The sequence below is a fragment of the Musca vetustissima genome, unplaced genomic scaffold (genome assembly GCF_032173495.1).
Source record: "Musca vetustissima isolate MV318-11 ecotype Yass unplaced genomic scaffold, APGP_CSIRO_Mvet_v1 utg1856, whole genome shotgun sequence".
In the NCBI taxonomy this organism is placed as follows: Eukaryota; Metazoa; Arthropoda; class Insecta; order Diptera; family Muscidae; genus Musca; species Musca vetustissima.
In genome coordinates, this window is record NW_026889619.1 from 59,606 (window position 1) to 86,807 (window position 27,202).

At 33.2% G+C, this 27,202-nt stretch overlaps 1 protein-coding gene across 1 annotated transcript; it reads right to left on the reverse strand.

The window, feature by feature from the left end:
* Window positions 1–1,719: 1,719 nt before the first annotated feature.
* On the reverse strand, window positions 1,720–26,875 carry LOC133337304 (glycerol-3-phosphate dehydrogenase [NAD(+)], cytoplasmic). The gene is made up of 6 exons (XM_061545540.1): window positions 26,791–26,875; window positions 26,357–26,534; window positions 7,236–7,631; window positions 6,834–7,171; window positions 6,664–6,756; window positions 1,720–1,765 (listed from the first exon to the last, which is right to left on the reverse strand). The coding sequence occupies exons 1-6, from the start codon at window positions 26,832–26,834 to the stop codon at window positions 1,732–1,734; spliced, it is 1,083 nt and encodes a 360-aa protein (XP_061401524.1). The 5' UTR covers window positions 26,835–26,875; the 3' UTR covers window positions 1,720–1,731.
* Between the last annotated feature and the right edge of the window lie 327 nt (window positions 26,876–27,202).

Below are 27,202 nucleotides of genomic sequence, written 5' to 3' on the forward strand. Positions count from 1 at the left end.
GTTGTTGTTGAGAGATTGTGTTTTGGGTGAAATGCTTTGGGTATTTTTCATGTTTATATTTAAATAAAGCAAAATCCTTGTCTACTTACATGCCTTACAAAAACAAATAAATTATATAGGCATTGCATACTTTTAGGGGCATTTCAAAATATTTATTTTGTTGCATACATTTATTTGTTGTTTTTTTTTTTAAATTTTCTTTTGTTGTTCTTAATAATATAACTACCTTTTTGTTTTTTTTTTTAGTTTAAAATTTATTAACTATGCATTTTTGTGGTCGATCATTCTATTTTTTTTTCTGCACACAAAAATATATGAAATTATAATTTCATTGTCCTCTTTTTTTGCTTAAAATTAGATTAGGTACCATAGTTGTTGTTGTTGTTCTTGCGTGTGTTTGTTATTTTTTTCAAAAACCATTTAATTACAACAATTAAATGGCATATAAAGGTGGAGCAGAGTGTGAACCAAAACGAAAAACCTAAAATCGGAGGATAGCATTTTGTTGGGTTTTATTTTCCTTTTTTTAGATAAGATATGCCATTTTTTATGGTTGTTGGGGTGGATTTTGAGTTTTGTAGGGTATTGAAATTGTGTTGTTTTAACAAGTGAGTTTGAGTAGAAAAAAACAGAAAATTGTAATTCCGAACTTTTTCTTCCAACTAAGTGTTATTTGTGCATTTTTGAGTAAAATCATTGTTGTTGTGGTTTTTGTTTTTCATTTTTTGTTAAATAAAAACAAATCACAGATTTGGTATTTAATTTATTTTCATTGTTTGGTTTTCATTTAATTTTGTTGTTGTTTTAAATAATTAGGGCTTAGAGTTATAGCACATTAGCAGAAGGTGGAGTTTTGATCTAGAAGCATAGTTGAGATGATGTTATAAAAAAGCAGTATTTTTTCTTTTGTTGTACGCCAAACTCAAAATCGTTTTGCTAAGCTAAGCAATTTTTTTATAGTTTTTGCCTGCAAAGTTAAAAAAATAGTGGCATTTTTTTAATAATAATTTTTTTGGTCATTGTTTACAATAAACATAGAACACATTTTTTGGGCTTTTTTTGTCATGCCAATTTTTTTCAGAATCAATTTGTTGGTTAACCAATTAAAACATGTATTTGAATTTTGGAATTTTTTTTTTAATTTTTCTTTATAGAAAATAACCAATATTTTTTTCTTTATTAACAATTATTATTATTAGTTTTTCTTATATGGGATTTTGTTTTCATTATATTTAACAATTTACACTTTATTATGTACATAAAAAAAATAATAAAAAATATATGAAAAAAAAAAATAATAAAATTAAAAAAAATTATATGATATTTAAAAACATAGTGGGGGGAAACAAAATTAAAAATTGGGAATACAAATTCTTATGACTGATTGATTGTGCAGCATGATTTTTTCTGTTCTTCTCTGTCATTCATTTGTGCTAAGGAGAAACGAACAAAACAAAACATCAAAATATCGCTTGATGAATGCTGGGCTAGGTTTGATGATGATTTTTTTTTTTGGATCCGCTCGCTGGGACTTTTCTTTATTTTCTTTTCGTTAGTGCGCTTAGGACAGACAGTTGACATTTGTTTGCATTTTTTTCATTTTTACAATATAGAAAAGAAAAACGTTTTTGATGGAAAATTAGTGCAAGCGCATATGTTTTGGGTGACTTGGTTGGTTGACTGACTAAATGTGTGTTTTTTTTGGATTGGTTCTGTCTGTGTGTTATAACTTTACAGTTTTGGTACAGGCAATAATGATGACGACCTAAAACAAAACATATGATGTGATTAAAAAAATATTGATGATAGGTTAGTTATGATTATGTGATAAAAATTAATATTTAAAAAAATATTCAAATAATAAGCATAAAGTGTTTTTGTTTTTAGTTTTTCATTTTTAAATTTTACAATTAAAGCTTGTGCAAAAAGTAGTTTTAGTAGTATTTCGAATATTTTTCTTATAATCTAAACAATATATACCCTCGATTTCCAATTTGTTGTGTTTTTGTTTGTGTTGATTCCAATAAGATGGTTTGAAATATCTTTCAGTATAATTTATAAATAAAGTTTTTAGGGAAACTTTTAGAATAGGATAGCATCTCTGTTTTCAGGAGTTACTTATTGTTGTCCATATTTATAGATTCTTATACAATTATAATATTTAGCATTCATACAAAAATACCAGCAAATATTTTTCAGATGAATTCAGCCCTAAGATTACGAAACTGTTAATATTTTCAAAATAATTTTCATTTGCCGGTTAAGAAATAAATATAAATGTCAGATATGTCTATTATTGCTCTAAAAAGTGTCAGTTTCCAAAAATACTTATTTCGGTCTTTTGAATATGTTGTGCTTTTATTCCTTGTTAAATAAAAGTCGAGTTGTAATACTACTAAAGGCGTAAATATTTTTCAGCTACTAATTTAAAAGATAAAAATGGAATTGTGTGCAAAAATAAATTTATTTTTTGTTCTAACAGAATAAAATACTGCATTTTCTCATTTGCAAAAATAAAATTATTAAAATTTTTTCGTTCTGAAGTACTGCTAACTGATACTCCTTCAATTTTATCGTCAGCGACGTATAAATACCCAAGAAGGCGTGAAACGTGTCATCAAGCCAGGTAATACCAATTGTTTATAATCCTTCAGAGTAGTTATAATGCTACGTCACCTGTCGAAACAAATGCAGTGGAATTTACGTGCAAGAAGTTTAAGACACTACCTTGAATCCGAACTGGTCATGCAAAGAGTGAAATTGTGTAGTGGTAACCCACCTGTCAAAGATTTTTGGCCTGTTGACCACGCCATCCATGAATAATCATCTACAATTCACCTGACATACAAAGAACACAATGGAACTTCAAAAGGTAGTCTAATTTTTTCGGAATTTGTTAAATATAAAAACCACACTCATGGAAATGCATATTCCATTAAGAAAATCAGGGGATGTCTTCAGAGACAGGAAAAAAGTTAAAAAAGTAAACACCTAGATTGGTAGAAGCGATGAACAGCATTCACACCGATGTCGTTTCTCAAACAGCTCAGTTATAATGATCATGATCAATAGTCCCTCTTATCATGGACATAATTCACTATTAGTTCCAAACATGAGTCGTTTATTTTGAAAGTGGTTTAAGACCTTAAGATATTATGTAATATATTTTGGAAACTTTTCTAGAAAATCAAGATTTGTATCAGAACCTAATATCGACTTAAACCACTTTCAAAATAAGCGATTCACATTATGAATACACGCTCAACGTAATGAGCCTTATTTGCGAAAATGGACCACATTGCGGTTATTTTGGTTGACACAAACGACAATATTATAAAAGAAGCTGCCAGGTACGGTGCAAACTTAAGCCGAGATTTCTAAGGTGAAAATATGACGTTCACACCACGGTTAACAAAGAGGCCGCCGGGTATGTGCTTTTGAGGCAAGTAGTGCCAAAAGTGGGTATGTCAAAAAGACAGAAAGGCGTATCGGATAGCAATCTGCTATGTCGACCAAGATTCCAGTAAAATCAGCTATTAGTACGTACGAAACTTACTCCCTGCTCTTTTATGGCCCCTACCAAGATGGTGACTAGGGACATCCACTGTGCAGATGCAAAGAAACAACAGAGGTCCATACGATCCGAAACGACTCGAGTTTTACACGGCCAATTTCTGTCAACTCAGCCCATTGTGTAAAAGCAATAGTGCTGCTACAACAACAACCAAAAAGAGTCGTTTCTTCGACAGAGGGGTCTACTAAACGAAACGACCCGAGTATTTCTCGGCCAACGTCTGTCACCTCAGCCCATTGTGTAAAAGCAATGGGGCTGCTACAACAGCAACAACAAAAACGAGTGCTTGTCAGACCTTTATAGCATGGTATGAAACAAAAATACTTAGAGACCATTCATGACAGCAAGACAGGCACTAGTACTCTCCGCACAACAAGGATCAGAATGGTGCAACCGCTTCAATTCCTACTGGGCATGAATTGACGACATGATATCTAACACATGTCCAGAATGTGGACTATGGCCACATTCACCTGTCACCAAATTATCTATGGACGCAGCCTATACAGGTTGTAAACTTCCTGAATGTGCACACATAGGAGTCAGAACCGGACAACACATAATAAATTACCTTCTAGTATTTCAGTTGCTACAACAACAAACATGCTTGTAACAATTAGAGTTAATTTAGTGGGAGCTGTTAAAAGGAATACATAATCAATGAGCGGTTAAGGTCGAAAGAGTACCAACAACCTGCTGCACATAAGACATCGTTGCTGCCGACAGTTCGAATTGGCATATTCATTTGTCCAAGCTGTAGAACTTGTAATATGAGGCCAAAATAAGCGATGAGTTCAGGTGCGATGAGTTCAACATGGTGCGCCTGCATTAATTACTTTTGGGCAAGAATAAATGATGCCCATTATGTGGACTAGGACGATACGTTGCACACTTTCAACTGCCTACTAAATACAGTCACATATCTCCTGATTCACTTTTCAACCAAATTTTTGGAGATTCGTAGCTCTATTCTGGACAGAAATTCGAACAGAAAAAAATCGGCAATTTGTGTTTTAACTTTTACATGTATGTCTGTGGCCGTATTAAAAAAGTGAGCCGACATAATCAATAACTTCGCTAATGGTCTTGATTATATCGTTCATTTGCTGCAAGACAGGCATAACTCAAGAACAAAAAAAAAAAAAAAAACAAAACGATTTTGCAGAAAAGGCGTTTTAAGTTTTCAATTTACTCACAATTTGTATGGGACAGAGGAACTTCTACAGCTTCTCAATTAGAGTGTGTAAGAGATATTCATATGTTTTTTTTACACAACATGAGGTTATTATAGCGAACAATCGTACATCATTAACTCGAAAATCACGTTTTTTGAGATATGTCTGTTTTGCAACAAATGAGCAATATAGTACTTCCGTATAGTAATTCAGTTCTTCTCAATTTAATAAGTTATAACCGTAAGGCTGCTGTCCATTTCCACTGGCAACCAACATAAAATCGCTTATCTCCTAATTAAGCAGAAAATCGAAAATTTAGTTTAGATATGGAAAACTGAATGTAAAAATAAATCTAAAATATTTTTTAAAACGCCATTCGTTTGGGTGATGGGGAAACGTTCTCGTTCTCGATTAAGGATATAAGCTCAGCACATCAATAAGACTGCCATTCCAAGAACATATTTTCTAAATGTGATCAAGACAAAAAATGCCGCATCTTTACCGTTGAAAGACAATATTAATACGTAAAATGGTAGCATATTTTAAGGCGTCAAATTTTAATAACATTCAGATGCAGAGAATTGCTTCGAAGATCAATATATTAAATTGAAAGTGGACACAAGCCAAATTTAAAAAAGAGGAATATTTGTTGATAATGTGCTACTCCTTAATGATTGAATTAAAAGTCCGATATAAAATAATTTCGAGCTTCCAATATAACTGTTTCCTCTATTTTTTCAGTAATAAAAACTGTAGTTACCAATAAACAGTTTAGCTCCGATCGAAAAATGCTTTTCGCAATGTTGTAGATAGAAAATAGAGGAATAAATTCAAATTCTCGTGGTGGTCGTCGCAGCTCATTACATAGACAAAACCAACCCGTTGTAATTCTTGGAGCACTTTTTAGTTCAGCTTTACTGATCTTCAAAAAGCTAAGATGGTTGGAAAGCGAGGAGATATGTGGAAGGATATCATGGGAGACAAGTACTGCATTCAATTCACAGAGTGAATTTTATGGAAATTTCGATGCCGGAATATTGATAATAATGGTTAAATAGGTTGATATATTGGCACTACAACGTCGATATAAACGGTACATTGCACATGTGTTATAAATTTGTATCTACTATAGATAATTAAGTATAATCTTTATATATAATTCTACTATCTGGTATAAATATAGATAATCGATTTCTATATCCAAAGCGATAATGAATATAAGAAATACATACAATAATTTCGAATACTGAAAGATATTTCATAACCAGTTTTTTCCTATGACATTATTTTTTCTTCAATTACCGTACATTTACTCGTTGATGTTGTTGTAAAATGGTTTTCATTTACAAAAACATAATTGTGTGGTGGTGCAATTAATATTTGCATTTTTTTAATTTGGTATTTTCTCCTTTGTGTATTTTTTAAAATGATTTGAAAACGTGAACAATTATTTGTAGCACCTTGATCATATTTTTTTGTTTTCTTTTTGGAAGATATGTCTTTTTTGAGTTTTATAAAACAACATAGTTTTTTTAATCACAAAATGAATTTTACACATAATAATAAAAAAACGGAACAACAAATATTTTTCTTCTTCAATTATTAAGAATTACAAACAAATAAGGAACACTTTTTTTCATTCTTAATTACTAAACATAAATCACAAAACAATAATAAATATTACAAAATAATCGAAATTAATACTATACACAAAGACTTCCAATTGAGGTTGAGATAGAGAGAAGAGAGATTAAAGTTGAACATGATGCAACAAGATACAAGATGAGTACACTTGTTCGTGAAGACTATACAAGACTATTATAATCTTATATCATCCTATTTAGGATCAATCAAACACAAACAAACTATAGCCTAAAGTGTAAACAGATGTGGGGGAGTGGCGGAGTAACTTACATGTGTTCAGGGTGGCAGCGTATGCATTCAATCAAATCTTGAGGCTTAAGGACACCGGAGCAGATTTTGTGAATGGCGGTGAACAAGGGGAATCTGAAAGAAAACAACAACAATTCAAGAGATTAATAATTAAAAATCGATTTTGGTTAAGGCCAAGTGCAGAGTTATACTTTTCTTCCAAGTTTTTGTTCTTCAACATATAGTTGACCTCCTCGGCGGTCAGGGGGCCTTGCAATTTCTGGCCATTCAACAATTCAGTTTCCAATTGTTGAATGGTCTTGCCCGACTTCACAAAGGCCTCACCGACTTTGCGGTTACGGCCACCATAGCAGGTGGTAATTAAATCGGCAACACCACAGCTTTCAAAGAAGGTGGACAATTTGCCGCCGGGATACATGATCTCTACGAAACGGATCATTTCCATTAAACCCAAACGGATAACAGCGGCCTTGGTGTTGTCACCCAAACCCAAGCCATCGACGAAACCGGCGCCCATGGCAACAATGTTCTGCAAACCACAAATAAAACAAAATTAATAAATAATTTAAGAATTTTTAAAATATTTCCCTTACCTTCAAAGCACCACAAATTTCCACCGAATCCGAATCATCAACCACAACAACACGGAAGTGATTGGCCTGGAAAAGATCACGCAAAATTTTACCATATTTAGGATCACGGCAACCAATGGTGGTTTCACAGAATTGTCCCTCCGCAACCTCATTGGCCAAATTGGCACCCATCAACACAGCACAGGGAACTTTCAAATGGCGGGTAATAATGTGTGAGATCAAATCGATGCCACCACCTTCGGCCTTATCGAAACCCTTAATCAGGGAAATGGCAATGGCATTTGGTTTCAGTTTGCCCAACAATTGTTTACAGAAATTCGGAATGAATTGATGGGGTACAACGAAAATCAAAACATCAGCATCTTTGGCAGCCTCAACGAGATCGGGTACGGCAACCTGAAAAGAAAACACAATAAGAAAAATATTAATAATTTGTTCGTTATTTTTTAACAACGACATTCTTATAGATAAGATTTCTATAATAATGGAATACAAGTGTTGTTATTCGAATAAGAAGAAGAAGAAGCTGACTCTGGCGTTGAAGCAATTAATTGGTTATTAATTGTTGTTGTCGTCGATTTCTACTTCCGTCCAAAGGTCTTTGGGAAAGTTACGTTTTTTTTATATTTTTACGTAATAGAGGGTCTCTGTGGATTTTAAAAATAATTAAATAAGATTATATTATTAAAGTTGGAATCGAAAACACTTTTTTTGGAAAGCACTTGATCGGCTGGGATTTGGACTTAGTTCCAGAATAAAATTTAGAAAAGTTTATTACTGTATTATCTGCGTCGGAGATGAATCGGAAAATACGTGAATGATTACCGTTGTGTAGGCGTGAGATAAGGCTGGGTTTTTGGAAATTCGAACGAAAAGCACTAAATATGGTACCCTTTGTATTAGGCAAACGGGTAGACCTAGAATTCTGAAAATTCGAGTCACTGTGAGTCACTGATGAAAAATTAGAAAGATGTAGGGGTTTTGAAAATGTGACCTATAGGTATACGAGAAGTACTATACAGTACTAAACTTAGTTCTAATTTTATTTATATTGAACATATAATCTTAAAATTTTATATGGAATACAGGTTGGGAAGTGGTGATGATGTGTGGAAATGGTTTTAGAAATTCGTACTTATGTGTATGAGAAGTACTAAATTTTGACTATTTGCATTTAGTTGGGCCTATAGAGATAGAATCTTGAAAATAGGAATTAGGATTACTATTTGAGTACTGGATTAAGTTAGCTTTAAAAAATCTTGCTTAAGTGTACGAAAAATACTTAATGGTACTAAATTTGGTACAAGTTGGATTTTGGTCTTGAAATTGTTAAATAAAATGACTATTGGAGTGTAAGATTGACATAGTTTGGCAAATTCGAACTTATGGGGACGAAAACTACCAAATGGTACTAAATTTAGTACAATTTGAATTTTGGGTGAACGGAAAATTACTGTTGGAGTGTAAGATTATGATAGTTTTGTAAATTCGTAATTATATGTACGAAAAGTACTAAATGTAGAGCATGTTCCACAGTTGGTCCGAATCTACTGGACATCTTGCGCGTTGATACCATCAGCTTGGTCTTCTAGGCGTTTACTGCCACTCCCACTTTGGCAGACTCCTTCTGAATTCGTTCAAAGGTGGCTGTTACCGCTTCGACCTATTATCGAGTAAAATGTGCCGTTTGTTGTACAGGTCACACGGCAAACTATCAACTTGTCTTAATCGTCGTTCAGTATTGATCGGCTCTGAAAAGTCCTTTCGATATTGTCATTGATAATTGCCTTCAGTCGTTCACACAGCACGCTGGATAGCACTTTATATGCGATGAAAAGGAGAATAATTCCTTTTTTTTTGTGCACGGGACACAGGATGCTGAGGTTCCAGTCATTGGGCCTGCATTCCTCTAGCCAAATTGTACTAATCAGTTGGTGCATGCTCTGTCTGACCACCGGCCTTGAATTGTTAGGCTGATAATCTCTCGGCACCAGCCGACAATTACTATTCTGACCTCATCTTGCTGTGGAATACAATCTATACCGGTATCTTCTTCACAGTCGTTATTTGATACCAGAAGCATTGCAAAATGTTCTATACAGATCCACAGCACGTTGTCTGTATCTGTCACCAAGTTTCCTGGTTGTAGGTCCAAAATGTGCATTTTCAAACAAAAAAAAATTCTAGGTCAACATTTTTGAAATTTGAAATCGGGAATGGGTTGGTCGCCTTAACTGGGTTCCGAAATAAATAGGTTTGTCTTGGGAGGATACATGAACATAATGTCGAATGTGATCCTGAGATTATTGTAGTACCTGATTTGAATTGTATGCGTTATCATTCTGCTGTTGATGACCTAAAGAAAGCTGCATAACTGGTTGGGAGAAAATATTTCGCGCTCTTCGCCCGCACCGGCAACTCAGTGAATAAGTCGCAGCCCCTTCGGCGGGAAATATGAACGATGTAGTGTACTTATTCTTTGTTTCGACTTAGCTATATATATTTTGTTGCAGAATGTAATCGTAGAAGGCGACTGGACAATATGTTCCAGAGAATAACAGAACTTGGTCTATATGATGCCCAGAAGATTGACTGATTTTATAGATTCAAGAGTTTAGACATTCATATGTTGTAATGTAGTCTGTATTGTGTCAGACTTCAAATGGTTGGGTCCGAGTTTCGAACCCCTCCAGATGAAATGCAACCTCGGTTTCAACACGTAACAAGATCTCAAATATCATAGACCAGTGTACAAAATACAAGAAGGCATTATTTCTAGACAACGATAGATGGCAGCCTCATCACCTGGGACAGAACCGCAGTAGAGTTACATCGACATAACATCCTTATCTGCTTGTGAGGAAGATTGTTACAACTGGATAGGAAAAATCCCCTGATCGACAGCCAACATTCTCGCAAGGATAATAAAACAAATCCTTAGTTCTGATCTACTTCTTTGAAATTTAACTTGTCTACATCGGCGTCACATACAAGATTGTATGTAGGTCCATATTTTGGTATTAATTTTCAATATATTACGATGTAGTTCTGAGTTTTTTTTTAACCTAAATACATTGTCTATTTTCAGTACATTAGAAAACTGCACTGGTCAAACATTTTGGCTAATTTAGTCAATCAGTTTGGTGTTTTAATTCAATTGACGTTAATTAATTGTTTCAGTTCACTTCTTAACGTATTTTTATAAAATTCGTTCCATCTTAAAGCACACCCATTAAATAATTACAACAATTATTATCGTTGCACCTGATTGTATTGTACATGAGAAAACGAAATAAATTTCCATGTAAGTGGGTAAATAGGTGAAAAGCCACCTAATCGTACATACCTACAAATAAATCTATGTAAGTACGTGCCTTATGCAATATTTTTTTCAAAGTATGTACTCAATAAAAATATATATTTTTAAAAATAACATGAAGTATTTACAGTGTGTCAAGATGATTTTTCAGCAAACCATTTATATATTGAATAACTCTTAGAAGATTTGAAATATATAGTATGTAAGTACATATAAGATGATACATATTTTTGACATCAAACAAATGTCATTCTTGATTGGCGGGGTCTACAAAAATGTATTCGTGTTATTCTCAAAATATGTAAACAAAAACAAATTGTGTCCAAAAATAAAAATTTTTATATATTAGATGCAATTTTTTTATTTTATATTATGCACATTATGCGTATAATGAAACACACGAAATAAATTTTCCAAAAATAATTTATATAAGAGATAATGAAAACAAATTATATGCCAAGAAATTTTATATTATTTTCTAACATAAAAATACCGCGGCAAACAAACAAAATTGGAGGGTATGAAGATATATTCGAAGAGGCTAAGCATGTAAACCATGAGAAACTGGTCTTCAAAAAATACGAAGTTATTTATTCATGCTATCATCTCGGAAATCAAGAAACAAGAATTAATGTAATGTGTAAATCAAAGTTCCTAAACATTTATGGTAATTATATTTGCGCACAATTTTTTTTTTCATATACACCATATGTGTATTGAAAAAATTTGGAGGCCAATTGTAATGTCTTGTAATGAAAACAAACAATAGTGCGATGATTACAACTAAGTTCAATGAACTTCCGATGATATTAACTTCCTCAACTCCAAATTATTTTTAAAATGAATATAGAATAGAAGAAAAAATCGGCTAATCAATAACATTTGACGTATTTTAGACAAATTTTGAATTTGTCAAATATTCTTTATGTCGCTATGTCGAACCACACCCCTGTTTTCCAAAGGTGATCAGCAATAGTTCTATAAGTACTACAAAACACATGAAAAAATTCGAACACTTCAAATAAACTTGTTATTGTATATCAAAACAAACACAAAAAATAAAATATTTATTTAATTGTTTAACACATTTTGATAAGACCGTGTCACCGAGTAGCGAGCGAGTGTTTTGGCAATGAATAAAGAATGCGCCACCAATAAATAGTACCTAAGGCATTTATTTGTCGAACAAATAACTGTATTATTAGTTAAATATTGGACAGATGCGAAAAATAATGGTGTGTTTCAAATATATTTTTTTTTTATTATAATCTCAATTTTTTCTCAAAACACCAAAGTTCTCTGTTTGGATACAAAAAATATATTTTCAAGCTCCAACAGAACCTAGACACAGACTCTTTTTTTTGATTTTATAAGTATTTTTATGTAGCTTATTCGTGAAGAAACATTTTTTTTTTTTTTTGTCAGAAAAAAAAGCTAAAATTCCAATTTTTACCTTATCGATCATAAATAATAAAATACTGATTGGTACTCTAAGTACAACACAATGATCTGGAATTCTATTGAAAATTGTATTGACTGGCTGCGTCAACAACCAAAATTGTAGCACTTGGGGCTCAGGAAATCCACCATCTACATTTGTCTTTTTAATGCTGTTTATGTTTATTCGAAAACTTCTTTTAATTATGAATTATTAATATGAAATTATTTATTATTTATCTTATTTTTTCAAAAAAGTCATAGAATTTAATATAGGATTAGAAACATATTTCGATTTGAATGAAATCAGACATTTCATTATCTTGAGGTTAGATTAAAAAATTTTCAATATGTTGACACTATGTGGGGAAGGTACCAGAACTAGTAGACCATCGGGTACCATATTCACCTAAGGCAAATATATTACCATGTGCAAAGTGTGAATTATGTTGGATATTCCGTTCGCTCCTTATGATATTAGGTTGGGGGAAAATGCATTATTTTTGTCGACAGATGGCTGTACTAATAGATTTCTCGTAAAGTATCAGATTTATGCTCGGTGTAATGGTTATATTTCGCATCAAAAAAAAAAAACACATTTACCATTACAATTACAGAAACGACCAGAAACTTCGGGAACTTGGTTGGGAAGTTTTAATGCATCCGCCATACAGTTCGGACTTGGCACCAAGCGATTATGTTTTTCTAGCATAGCAAACTTTCTTTAATGATAAAAATTGGTATATAGGGAGAATTGTGAAAATAGAAAATCTATAAGAGAGGCGTTATCTTTAAAATGGCAACAAATCATACAACAAAGCTGTGCATATTTGGCTCAAATCGGACATTCCGAAACATGTTAAATAAAGTCCTATAGTTCATATCAAAATAATAGATTTTTCCCCAACCTAATATTTACAAGTTTTCAAAATTTTGACTCATTGCAGTGGAGGTACTAGAAAAAGTGGACCGATAGGTTCGATCTTCCGAAATTGCACAGATATAATAAAAATATTACGCTGTGCAAAATTTAGTTCAAAACGGATAGCCCATTCGCATAATATAGTAAAATTAGTTTTCAGTCAAATGTTTACCATTTTTTGTGAGAGGTACCAGAAGGAGTGGGCCGATTTTTCCCATCTTCGAACTTAATTTGCATTGGAATAAATGTTACGATGTAATGTACAGTTTGGATGAAATCGGGCATTACATTAGCCTAATATTGGGCTTATAAATATTGAAAATGTTTGGAGGAGATACCAGAAAGAGTAAATCCACTCTTTTTCGAACCTAAACTACAAAATGGTCAAATTTTTTCTTAAAATATCTATTATAATAACGGACTATTCGATTTGAACCAAACATTGTAAAACCTATTACCTTCCCAACTCTCAGAGTTGATCTGGCATATAATAAGTTTTGCAAGGTTTGGTTCCATCGGATAGTCCGTTAGTATTATAAAATTAATTTTTAAGAAGATGTTGGCCTTTCGTGAGGAAGGTACCAAAAATATTGGACCCATATTCCACATGTTCGAACTTGAACTACGTTCGGAAAAAAATTATTGCAATATGCAAAGTTTGGATGAAATCGGTTACTCCCGGTCTGACAGCACAGACATTTATAAATCGACAAAGAAACATGGGGTCTAAAATCAATATTTCAATGAGGCACATTTTTGCCGTATCAAAGTGTATATACCCTCATTAGCCATATGTATTTATTCCTCTGGACTGACGTGAAAGATAAATTCTACGCTAATAGCCCAGTGTCGATTCAAACGATAGAATTCGTGAGGCTAGTGCAATCACATTGCAATTGGGTCATGCACAATGTCATAAAAATACCCGGGAACCTTCCTCGTGGTATTGTTTATGATTATTAATGGCATACCAACCAACCAACTTTTATCAAATTCCTATCAATCATATGGTCAAAATCCCCGTTCTTTACTGCCCACATATAAAGGTGCAATTTGGTGTACGTCCAATCCAGCTGTATAATCCTCTCAAAATCATTATATGGAGGTATGCCAATAGAAATATAAATCCGTCTGCGTAAATTCAATTCAGCGCATGCAAAGTGCATTGACCTTCACGGAAAATTGAATGCTTGGTACTTTATTTGGCCAACAAAGTATTAAGCAGTCATTTAGCAGTATATGAAATTTGCAAACATTTTGGTTATCCGTTTTTTTTTTTTTTTATTTCTTTTCTATTTTACATTTGTATCAATTTTTGCCTTTTTCTTTTGCATCAAAAACGAAAAATTAATAATCACCAATTTGATCAAAATTTGCATTAATCAATTCAATATTATGCCAATGCATTTGTTATGAAATATCTCATTAATATTACCTAAAAAGCAAAACACAAACTTGTTTCTCTTTAAAAGATGCACCAGTTTGCTGTTTTTTGCCATTTAATTAAAAAAAGACATATAACCACCAAAAACAACATAGATGTTATGCATTTTGGCCTTGACCTATAACTTTTCTTTCTCATGCTAACTTAACTGTCAATGGCACTGCCAGATGCAGAAAAACACAAACTGACATAACAGCAAAAACAAGAAAATAAACATGTTTGTGCTAGCGCGCTCTCCTTCTCTCTGTGAAAAATGAAAATAAACAGAGAAAGTCGTACTTTCTCCTTAAAATAACAACAATAAACACGAACATAGAGAGTCAATGTCTCAGAGATGGGAAATCGAAAATTCACAAAGAGTATCAATGAAGGAGTACTCAGAGGGAAATAAGAGCAATGTATGGCAATACCAGTGTGACCAGATCAAAAAAAAAAGTTACAGCTAAATCCTCATTGAAAAAATGCTAAATAATGCACAAAAATATAAAAAAAATGCCAAAAAATAATGCTAAATTTAGAAACTTTTTTTTTTGGTAAGAAGATTACTTTATAGCATTTATTTAACTGTGGAAATATATTTCTTTAGAATAAAACTATGTAATATAGAAATTCATCCATTTATTGTTGAGCCATGGCAAATAACAATAAAAAAACCAGTAAGGAAGGTAGTAAAGTCGGACGGGCCGACTATATGATACCCTTCACCACTTTGAGTATATTCAACAGATGAATCCTAACGGACGTCTCATTTTTAAAGGACTAAAATTAGATCCATAAACATGTCATTCTGCAATCGATACAACATTTTTCATTTGGTCAGATATAGAAGCTATATCTAAATCTGAACCGATTTCAGGAAACTTAACACACATCATTCTACCCCTAATTCATATCTAAATCTGAACCGATTCATTCTAGACCTAATTCATTACGCTGTGCCAAATTTCGTGTAAATTGAAAGTTATATGGCACTTTGGTGCACCATTTAAATTTAATAGGACGAAAATATATATGAGAGCTATATCTAAATCTGAACCGATTTACAGGAAATTTGACACACATCATTCTAGGCCTAATTCATTACGCTGTGCCAAATTTTGTGCAAGTCGAAAGATATATAGGGACTTTGGTGCACGGATTTTCCAATTTCAAAAGGGTTGGTCCTTGGACCAAATAAGTGACTTGTGCCAAATTTCATCCAAATCGGATCACATATGCGGCCTGCACTTTGTTCGCAAAAATACATGGACGGACGGAAAGACGGAGATGCGTAAATTTACTTTAATAAATTTAGATATAGCTCCCATATATAGTTTCGTCCGATTTAAGGTAAATGGTGCACCAATGTCCCTATATATCATTCGATTTGCATGAAATTTGGCATAGAATACTGAAATAGGTGCAGAATGATGTGTGTCAAGTTTCGAGAAAATCGGTTCAGATTTAGATATAGCTCCCATATATAGTAATGTAATGTAATTCTATGTAAATGGTGCACCAAAGTTCCTACATACCTTTCGATTTGCATGAAATTTGGCATAAAATACTGAATTAAGTCTAGAATGATGTGTGCTAAGTTTCGCGAAAATCGGTCCAGATTTAGATATAGCTCCCGTATATATTTTTGTCCGATTTAAGGTAAATGGGGCACCAAAGTCCCAATATAACTTTCGATTTGCACGATATTTGGCATAAAGTACTGAATTAGGTCTAAAATGATGTGTGTTAAGTTTCATGAAAATCGGTTCAGATTTAGATATAGCTCAAATATATATTTTCGTCCGACTTAATGTAAATTGTGCACTAAAAGATTGCAATTTTAAGTACGTTCAATTTCATGTCAATGTTACTTCGAAAAGACGACATCTGTAAAGATACATATGTATAAAATCCCCAAAGTGGTGAAGGGTATCATATAGTCGGCCCAGTCCGACTTTACTACTTTCCTTACTGTTTTTTTTTTTTTTTTGTTTTATATACAGATGAATATCACAAGAATATACGTAAACACACTTTTTGCTTTTATATGCTTCTTCACATTTGTATTCTTTAATTTTGTTTTGACTACCAAACTCAATGAATGCAAGCAAACAGCTGATTGATATTTTAAATGATTGCCATCGTTAAAGAGTTGTCATGAAGAAAAACGCTGATGTTATATTGAACATAATTGGTAAATGGTCATAATTGGTAAATGGTTACCATTTTTAAAGGATTGTCATTGTTACATCATAATTGTATAGCCATATCAAATTATGTAGTAAGAAAAATACCAAAATATTTAAAAATGTTGTGTGTAGAATAATGCTAAAAAATGCTAAATAAGTAATTGCAAAATGCTAAAAAAAATGCTAAATGCTAAATGAAAATTTTGCGGCTAAATACAAAAATAAAATGCTAAATCTAGCTGCAAAAATGCTAAAATGGCCACACTGGGCAATACTGCACACTTTTGCAAACAACACTGGAAGTCTGCCAGTGAGGGAGGTCTGCTGAGAGAGAAATACGAGTAAAATATTTTGTTTTCAAACAATACTAGGAGCCTACCACCCACTTTTGGGAGCTATAACCCCAAAGATATAATAAACTGTCTCTCTTATTTCCAATGGAACATAAATAAAACAATAATGAAATGAAAACGTGCAATCATGCCATTGAAAATGACATGCACAAGAATAACAAAACATACATATATTTGCATAGCTAATATATCTTCTGAGCACACGACCGACCGACCTTCTTGTTGTAGCTCCTTGTCAACAAAGAGGCCCCCAACACCCTTCCCTCTCTCACCTTACTCACACAAAATACCACCTTCACTGCACCGCGATATGCACTTCTCTGCTGTTGTGTTTGAAAATAGAAATCGTATTAGAAGAAAAAAATATAATTGTTTTTTATTTCTTCTTTTGTTTATATTTTTTTGCTATTTGCAATGTTTTCTTCTTCTTATTGTTGTTGTTGTTGTGAAGAGTTTTCAATGTCAATGTTGGCAAACGATTAGATAATAGGGACATGCACATTCTGGCCAATGCCACCACTAGCACCTCATCTCTTTTTTCGTTTTTGAATAGTGCACGTTTATTGTGAGTGCCACGTCGTCTGTCACTCACGACAATTGCATGTGAGTGACTTACATTGAAGAGAATAGTGAGATTTACGAAATATTTTTTTATATTTATTTTCTTTCTGTGATGACGTTATGACTAAGTTGCACCTTTATTTTCCATACATTTTTTTCTAATTACATGTTATTGTTTTGTTCTTCTTCTTCACATCTATGGGATAATAATTGTAATGGATTTTCTTGTTTATTCGATTTTTATTTAATAGAATTACAATTTACAAAAGGGAACGGAAGGTGACATGTGTACATGGAAGTGCATGATAGTGACTTGTGTTTATTTATGTTTTGTATGAACGATTTAGGGTTGCCATTTCTCAAAGTATTTATATTTGGAATAGTGAAGTAGGGCGAACAATTGAAAAAATCCTAATGTTTTGGGATGCTATTCAAATGAACTTGAAATGTATACAGTCCCTAATAAATTTATAGAATTCCATATTTAAGCGATAATATATTAGTCGTTTATTTTGAAAGTGGTTTATGTCCATTTAAGGTTCTGATACATATTTTGATTTTCTAGTAAAATTTACAAAACATATTACATTATATATTCTATCGTGTTCAAGAGCACAAAACCACAAACGAAATTAATGTCACTTAACAATATTTCTAAAACAAATCAAAGACAAAAATAAAAATTGACTTAAACGACTTTCAAAATAAACGACTCATATGGTACTCAATAAAATACCCGGGTTTGAATTCGCAATGTTTATTGAAGTTCCCTTAGAGTACTGAAATTGGAACAAGTCATGTTTTGGGGTCTGGTCGCGGATCCTATTCTAACACATATAGTCGCAAGAGCCTGGTTTAAATTGCTTTCTTGTGAAAATCCACAATTTCTGAGATGTGATCCTCCAAATTTCTTATGTGACTCTTGTATGTTCCCACGTCTCTTAAAATTCACTATTACACTATGGTTATCAAATTGAAGCTGTTGAAGTTCTAATTACAAAAATGCAATTACTATTATTATTATTATTGTTTTCTTTGCTATGTGCTTCTAAAATGTCTTGTAATTTCCTGTAAGACTTTCTTTTATGGACAGGTGTAAACACAGGCTACTCTTAAATAAACTAGTTTTTATGTTTCAACGGACTTCGCCGTGGACTTAAGATAGGGTTGTTCAGAACTTCAGGACAAAATATAGACGTCGGAGAGTAACTGAGAAACCGCCTTATGAACTGACTTAAAAAAGAGACGGGCGCCAGTTCTCATTCATCAGCAGCTATGATTTAAGATTAACTAGAATAGTATGGAGTTCTTCGATTAAAACAATTGGTGCTGAGGGTGAACTGCTGGGTGTTCTCGTTGGGTTCCGAACTATTATACAAATGCTCAATAATTGTAATTTGAAATCTCAAATATCAAGCTTCTATATAAATTTTACAGCCGATCAGAAAGAAAGAGGACCATTTTCGGAAATTCTTGTTTATATTTGAAATTAATTTTTACTATAACCTACAACCTTTCATTTGAGTTTCGACTCCATCCCGCACCCATTTTAAAGTTTATACAAGATGAATTCCTTATGAAATTTGTCATTCCGTTTGCAACATCTCAAAATATTCACCAAGACCCTGTAAAATGTTTATGTTCTTGATCAGACTAAAATTCCATGACGATTTAGTCATGTCTGTCTGTCTTTTAAAATCACGATATGGCTCGTAATATTCTAGGCAACGATAGATGGTAGGTAGCCACATCAACTAGAACAGGCTTCAGCCTGTCTAATTTGGTGGAAATATAAAAGGAAGTTAGACGACAAAGCTCTGTGGAAGCTCTATGCTTACAAGAGGATGAACAGATGAAAAAATTGCTACAGGCAATTCGGTTGGAAAATGTATGTATATGAGGGACTATACATAAATTTTAGATTATTAATGATTTATTCTATGAAAATTTGCAACCCAGAACCAGTCCAAAGTGTAAAATATTAATCCATTCCATTAGAAAACATATTTTCGGTACTGTACCGAAAACATGACCTACAATGACAATTATTTACAAAAACATTCCCTACACGTGTAGAACTGTAAAATTTTGACCATTTTGTGTGGGTAGTACCAAAATGATTGGATCTATATTCCCCATCTTCGAACTTGAACCATGTTTGCTTGAGGTCCATAACCAATATTTCTATGAAGCTCATTTCTTCTGTATCAAAGGGTATAAAGATGTGTCTGTACAAAATTTCATTACAACGGAAATTTTAGAATTTTACCCTGATCAAGAATGTATGTATATATCGTATATACATTTTATAGGGTGTAACATTATAAAACGAAGATTTTAAAACGGAATGTTAAAATTAATTATATCCATTCTTCAATGGAGATCAAATAGTTAATGGTATATACTTTTACGCCTCTTAATGGCTGATCCGGAATTATATATAGGAAGATCGTATGGAAATATTTTCTAAGATGGGCTACAGAATCGAATTGTATTGTATAGGTATACCTATACATAAGTAATTTCTCTGATTTCGACACAACAGAGATCCAGGTTTATGCATAGTTTCTTATAGTTTATATTATATCGACCATATGCCCGCTACTTTGTTAGCGAATGCGGGAAATAGTTAAAAGCCAACACCGACCATTATTTAAATGATAGTACCATTTGGTACATATGTTCTCTTATAGTACGTATTTCCAAAAGTACATACTAAATGCGGTATCATTTATGATCCTTTGCACTCTTGTAATACATATTTAAAAAAAACAACAACAAAAAATTTCAAACTTAGGTTCACCCAGAATCAAATTTAGTACCAGTTGGTACACAATAATATAAATTTACAAAATTACCCACCTTAACAATCATTAGTTCGAATTTCCAAAACTTCCTACCCCAATTTTAATTTCAAATTTCAAGATTCCAAATCTACCGGTTCATCCAAAACCAAATTGTACAAAATTTAGTACACATAAGTACGAATTTTCAAAACTACCTACATACCTCAATTCTACAATGCATTATAAATCTTATGTCCAAATTTCATTGTCGGATTTAAGTGAATCCAAATTGTACCAAATATAGTACCATTCAGTACCTTTCGTACACATAGGTACAAATTTCCCAAACTACCTACATATCTGTATCCTACACTCCGTCGGTAATGTTAATTTCAAATTTCAGGATTCCAGCTTCATCCGGTTCTCAAAATTCAAATTGTACCAAATATAGTACCATATAGTACATTTCGTATACATGAGTTTAAAAATCACCTCCTTTTATCGATCACCTCCAACCTTAATTCGCATTCCAAATTTCAAGTTTTTAGCTCTATCCATTCACATGCTACGAAATTGTACCAGCTTTAGTACATTTCGGATACTTATAGTATCGAATGTCCCAAAAAACCCTTTGCTACATATATTCCACACTTCATCAGTGACCCTCATTTACAATTTAAGATTTCTAGCTCTACCGGTGCGCCAACTACAAATGGTTCCACATTTACCACTTTTTAGTACTATACGTGCCGTTCTAGTATGCATTTCCAAAAACCCAGCCTTATCTGACACCTTTGGACCTAGAGCGACCCTCAACCCAAGATTCTAGCTTCAGCCTTTTCGTCTGGGCGTTGATGAATCGTTAAGTCAGTAAATCAGTCATTCACTTTACTCTTTTATTAGTATAGATTACTATTAAATTGACCGGCGGTACATTAGACGTGTTTGTACTCTTTTTTTTGTTTTGTACTACATCGATAGCTACCGACTATCATACGTTTTAATGCCGCTTATAAATAACCCCCGGGGTCATATAAACGAGTTTTGGTTTTTTTACAGTTTATTCCAAAAAATCTCATCATTTTTGTTCCCTGGTTTTCTCTACCAACAGCCATACAAATAATCTTAGCTAAAATTCAGTATAACCATAGCGCCTGCATCAACACAAAGATACATACATATGTAATTAATCATTTTTAATATATGTATGTAAATGCATTTCCACAACAACAAATTAATGTTACTGAATTTTTTTTTCGAATTACATAATTTAAAAATACAAAATATAACAAACTAAAAACAAAGATAAAACTATAAAGTCGAGACGAACAAAAAAAAGTGATATGGGAAAGTGGCATGATTTTTTTGTAGCCCCTAACCTTGCCAAAAGAAAAACAAAAGCGATAACGGTTTTTGGCTGATTTTAAAATTGATTTTCAATACCGTTTTCTGAATGTCACTAAACTTTCGATGGCCGTTAAGAAAGGGTTGTGAGAGAGTTGAGGGTCAGGGTACACAATTAAAAGAAAATTTTATGTAGATATCTATGTGTGTGTATCGGGCTCATTATCAGCAGTTTACCGCCGGCTGTTTATTATTATTGCTGGTAATATTATTTGGTTTTGTCTGTGTATTTTTAGTTTTGTATATATATTTTTTGTGATCGAATTTTGCCGCTGCTGATAAGCCCCCCTAAGCTCAACAGTTTATGAATTACTTACACTAGATGAGGGAAATATGTGGGGTATTATTAGATGTTGTAAAATGTATTCAATATTATGTCCATATTGTTGGAGGGTTTTTATTATGCATTACTCTATTTTATGTTAGTTTGTTTCAATATTTCATTGATAAAATGCAGTTATATGAATTCCAACAATTATATCGAATAATTGAAAATCTGAATAGAAATAATAAAGAAAATTGATTTACAAAATTTAATATCCTGCTATGAAAGGACCAAAATCGGTCGGTGTCTATTATATGATACCCTTAAACCCATTGGGTATAGGTAACATTCATATTGAAAACCATAATCAATTCAAACACAATGTAAACCTTATACCTAAGATCAATCTCTAAGCTCCATTCCATTCGGTCGCAAATGAAAATTTACGAACATATATTCCAAGTCCAATCCTGAAACGAAGATGTCTTAACAAATTGGAATTTAACCGAAAATAGTCAGACTGCACAGGCTTGTTAAGAACAAATCCTTTCCAATTAGTAGTAAGGTAATCCACATTTAAAAATAATGAACCGGAAGCTCGGCTATTCGTTACAGGAAAATTCCTCACAAATAAAAATCCCCATCGTTGTGAATATATTTTTTCTTTGAACGATGTCCCAATCTTATTCTTCTTGATTTATATACATTTCCAATGAAAGGAAGTCGTACATTGTATTACCATTAACTATTCCGCACATAAATTATGTTTCTATGTGGGCTCCCTCTAAAGATTAAGCTTATCAATTCTCTCTATCGAAACTAAAGGTATGACCTTCAAATTTATGTTTTGTGTTACTCTTAGAGCATAGGTAGGTGTATGTAGGTAGACTGGCGTGATTCATTGTTTAGAACATACCACGAAGTACACAAACAACACTAGACATAATAAATAAATAAAAAAATCATATCGCTATAAATGCCGTGAATAAAAAATGGTTCTCTTAAGGTTTGGTAGAATTATGTACACTCTGCTGAGGCATGGCAAATTTTTTTGTGTCTACATATGGTTCACAATTTTGATAAACGTTCCAAAAATGTTTAATGAATACCATATTCCAAATATGTTTCTAACTCCTCTCGTCCTCACATAGACGACAGTAAACCTCTACGTTGGAGTCCCATTTCCCCACAATGATTTTGAACTCTCTGTTATTATGTGACAACAGCGAATAAGTTTTTCAGCGAAAGAATTCATTGAATAGCTTTCGCGATTCCGCAACATTGTTCTCTTGACCATCTGTTGCCGACTACCTCGCCGTAGATCAAGCGGATTTTGCCAATGAAATAGCCAATGGGCGGTTGCACATATCTCTCAATCGGAAGGTTGGACGACTGTGGACCCTCTCGAGCAAGCTCGTCGGCTATGTTATTCCCTTCTATGTTGATATGTCCTGGAACCCAACATAAATTAACTATCCGTCGTATATCATGCAGAGCATCCTTGCAATCAAGAACTGCTTTTGAGTTTATAGTGCACGACTTTAAAGCCTTGAGGGCTGTCTGACTATCGACATATATAGTCACCGGTCCCGTATTATCGGCAGTAAGTGTTTTGACTATCTCGGCCGGTTTTGTGATTGCAAGGATTTCTGCTTGAAAAACGCTACAAAGATCGTTAATTTTATATGAGTTGTAGATTTCTAAATCCTTACAGTAAACGCCAGTGCCTTCCTCCATCTTTAACCCGTCTGTGAAAAATTACAGATCTGGCAGGGACAAGGATCCACTAGTCCAGGATTCTCTACTAGGAAATTCCAAGCCATGAAAGATATTCCTGATGCAGATGGAAGTCTAGATAAAAAAATGAATTCACTGCAACGATGGACCTATAAACTCCATTAAATAATACAGAAATAAATGTCCTGCTTTGTTTTGGCTTAACTGAATTCGGATCAACAGAACTATGACCATTGTTTGACGAGATTTCAAATTCAAGCCAAGAAAGATTTTTCCGATGCAGATGGAAGTCTAGATCATGAAAATGGATTTACTGTTATGACGGATCTATAAAATCAATGAAATAATTCAGATATAACTGAAATTATTCTGTTTTTGCTTAACTGTAATCAGGATGCCACAGCAACTTATAATCGAGTTTGAGCTTGAATTGATGAAATACCTCAAAATTATGTAGTTGGACGTCTAGTTCAATGGATTAACTTGGAAAATTACTGTCCTGTGTTGGCTTAACTGAAATCAAACGAAGCTTGAACTATAATGGATTAAATACCTCAAAATATTAGTCCGATATGTGAACTAGTATTTATCGACAAAAGGTAATTTCTAATTCTCGTTCACACGGCAGTGGGAACCAATAAGGAGACCCACCGTGTAAAAATAATAGGACTTCCACTAAATAACAACAACAATGTAACGCAAAGTCTGGCCAACCAGTTGAGACAGATTCATATACGCCATGACTCAGCAGCTGTCATGATGGTATCCAAGGCGTCGTCAATACATGGGACATAAACCATCTGGTCGGTAACGAACCCCATCAAAATTATACAACAACATGTGGTCGTATGTTGCTATATTTCTACATTATATATATATAGGGTCTATAAACAGCCTTTTGTAATTTTGAACAGCAAGAGACAACATCTCAGGAACCAAAATATCATATTTTGATACAAAAAACCCCAAGTCCTACAATGTGTTATCTTCCTTCTTCATGGAAACTCCAGCGGCTCCTTTCTTGCTAAAAAAAATCCACAACAATACCCCTCTCTTATTTACCATTCAATTATTTATGGCAGAAGCCATAAGAAGTAGCACAATGCCTTCGGCTATTGCATATGCTGGTCGAAGTATATTTAATTTCCGTTTCCCAAAGATCCATATTGAAAACAGAAAATCGATTTACATTTGAAATTGATTTGTTTCATATTCTGGCAAAGTCCATATATAAATGTTCAATCGATTTGTGTTTTTTTGTTTTTTTGTTTTTTTTTTTTTTTTTTTGCTTTCCTTTGGGGGTATAAAAATTGCTTCAATGTGGATCTAGATTGACTTCCAGAGATTAAGATTTTTATCAATACCCTTCTGTAATATTGAACGACAGGGATAATTTTGCCAATCCGCGCAATATCCTATGTTGATACAAATTCGTCTATTTCCAATAATGTGGGGTGTCCGTATTACAGGAGAGGCATTATGAAATTATCTTTAAAATGCCAACAAATCATACAAAAAAATCCTTGGAGTGGACTTGACAACCTCCTTTATTTCTCCTCGCATTCCAATTACATCAACCAGAAGGTGAAAGCTAGGAATAAAGTTCTGAAAGCATTGGCTGGCACCTCCCGGGGCAAGGATAAAAAACGTTGGTAACGAATGATAAGGCCATAGGTCGTTCCATCCTGAATTATTCTGCCCCAGTCTGGACTTCTTTTCTTAGTGACACAAAATGGAGATTCTTGCAAACAACCCAAAATAATGCACTCCGAATTGCAACCGGCTATGTCCAGATGACGAGCGTTGATCATCTCCATGAGGAGACCAGGATGCTGTCAGTCAAGCAAGCCATAAATGTCATACAGATGCAATGAAGTCCTACAACAAAATTCTCGTGGGATTTCGGAGAGTGAGAGGCTTCTTCATAGGCAAACCGGTTCAACCACAAGGTCAACCATCCTTCTTGGATATACTATCAACTGATCTGATCTATGTCCTTCAGGAGCAAATATATACGCCATAGAACACAAAAATCTGGCTCAATTTGACCCGCTAAATATTGACCGATCTTCATGGCCACTTGTTTAATATGGATGTATACTTTGACCAAACCTTCATATAAAGTTTCTTCGATCGCTTTCAGACTTTTTTCCACCTCATAGTTGAGGGTTTAATTTTATTTTCAATTGTTTGCAGGTCCAACCCCTTGATGAAGGGTTCGTCCAAACTTTTTAATTTCTTCTACTAAAATCTTTAGAAAATAAATAACAGTCTCCCACTTGACCTCGATCCACCACACTATAATATATGATTTCTTCAAAAATTATTGATCCCTTTTTATCAGTTGGTTCCAAAGGAGAGACATTTCATTTCTAGAAGAACTACGAAAAGTATATTTAAATGGAAAGGTTGAAGTCCAAAACATCTTTTGAAACAAACTTGCAATCAAGGCGATACCGATACGTATTTATAAAAATAAGTTCGAAACAAAAATCTTATCTTGCAAATTTAATGATACTTGATTATGATCAATAATCATAATAATAAAATAAAAAAAACAATTTTGAATTCCTACATTTGTGTTCAAAATTATTCACGCCACCTAAAAAAGGAAATTGAAATTCCGAACAACACTTGATTCCAAAATAATATTTCTAAAAAAAACTGAAAATCAATAACCGCATCTCATCATCATTCAAATCGATCATAATTTTTTTTTACTTACCACATTTGGTGGCAGTTTGTGTCCTGGCAAATATTTAACATTTTCATGGGTGGTATTGATGATTTCTGTTAATTTTTTGCCATCGATCATTTCTTCGTAGACATACATGGTGACACGCTCCTCGAATTCGGGCAAATTGGCGCAGTTGGCACCCACAATCTTGGCGATGGCGGAGCCCCTAAACAACGAATCAAACACAAAAAAAAAAAAATTAGAAACCAACAAAAAAAATCAGAATTTGGTTAGCAAAGGTTATAGCCATAATCACTTTCATTAACAAAACGAAACAAAGCGATGATGTTGTAATACATTTTGTTTTCCTTTCTTTTGCATTTCTTTGGTTTTACAGAAAATGCAATTATATAATTTTGTTAAAAAAAAATAAAAGAAAAAAACAAATGCATTTTTTAGGTAATTGTTTTTTAATAACTTACCAGTTGCCGGAACCGACAATGCATACGCTGGTCTTTTGAGCCATTTTTTTATTATTCGTATTAACTTATATGTGTGATTTAATTACTTGATTTTTTCAAAACAATGTTTCGAATATTTCTTTTTTTATATTATCGTAATATTTTTTTACGTTACGTTGTACTAAGTTTTTTTTTCAATTATTTTGCAAAGATTGCGTTTATTTTGTTGTTGTTGCGTTTTTGGTTAATCGATTTTTTCTTAACGAACACAAAATGACACGTTAAACACGGCCGAAGCAGCAACTACGACTGACTAGAAAAATTCAAATTCATTTACGGTTTGCTGCCAGCTGTTGGTGGTTGGCTCCCTGCTACTACTAACCGCAGTTCGCTTCCGCAGCAGCAGAACTACAATGTGGACAAGAGCACAGAG

Bases quoted from the DNA above. Each gene is read 5' to 3' on its own strand.
- LOC133337304 (XM_061545540.1), bottom strand. From the start codon at position 26,834: ATGGCTCAAAAGACCAGCGTATGCATTGTCGGTTCCGGCAACTG. The intron at 7,172-7,235 runs GTAAGGGAAATA...TGTGGTTTGCAG, and splicing joins AAATTTGTGGTGCTTTGAAG to AACATTGTTGCCATGGGCGC. The intron at 1,766-6,663 runs GTAAGTTACTCC...GTTTTGTTTTAG, and splicing joins CGCTGCCACCCTGAACACAT to GTCGTCATCATTATTGCCTG.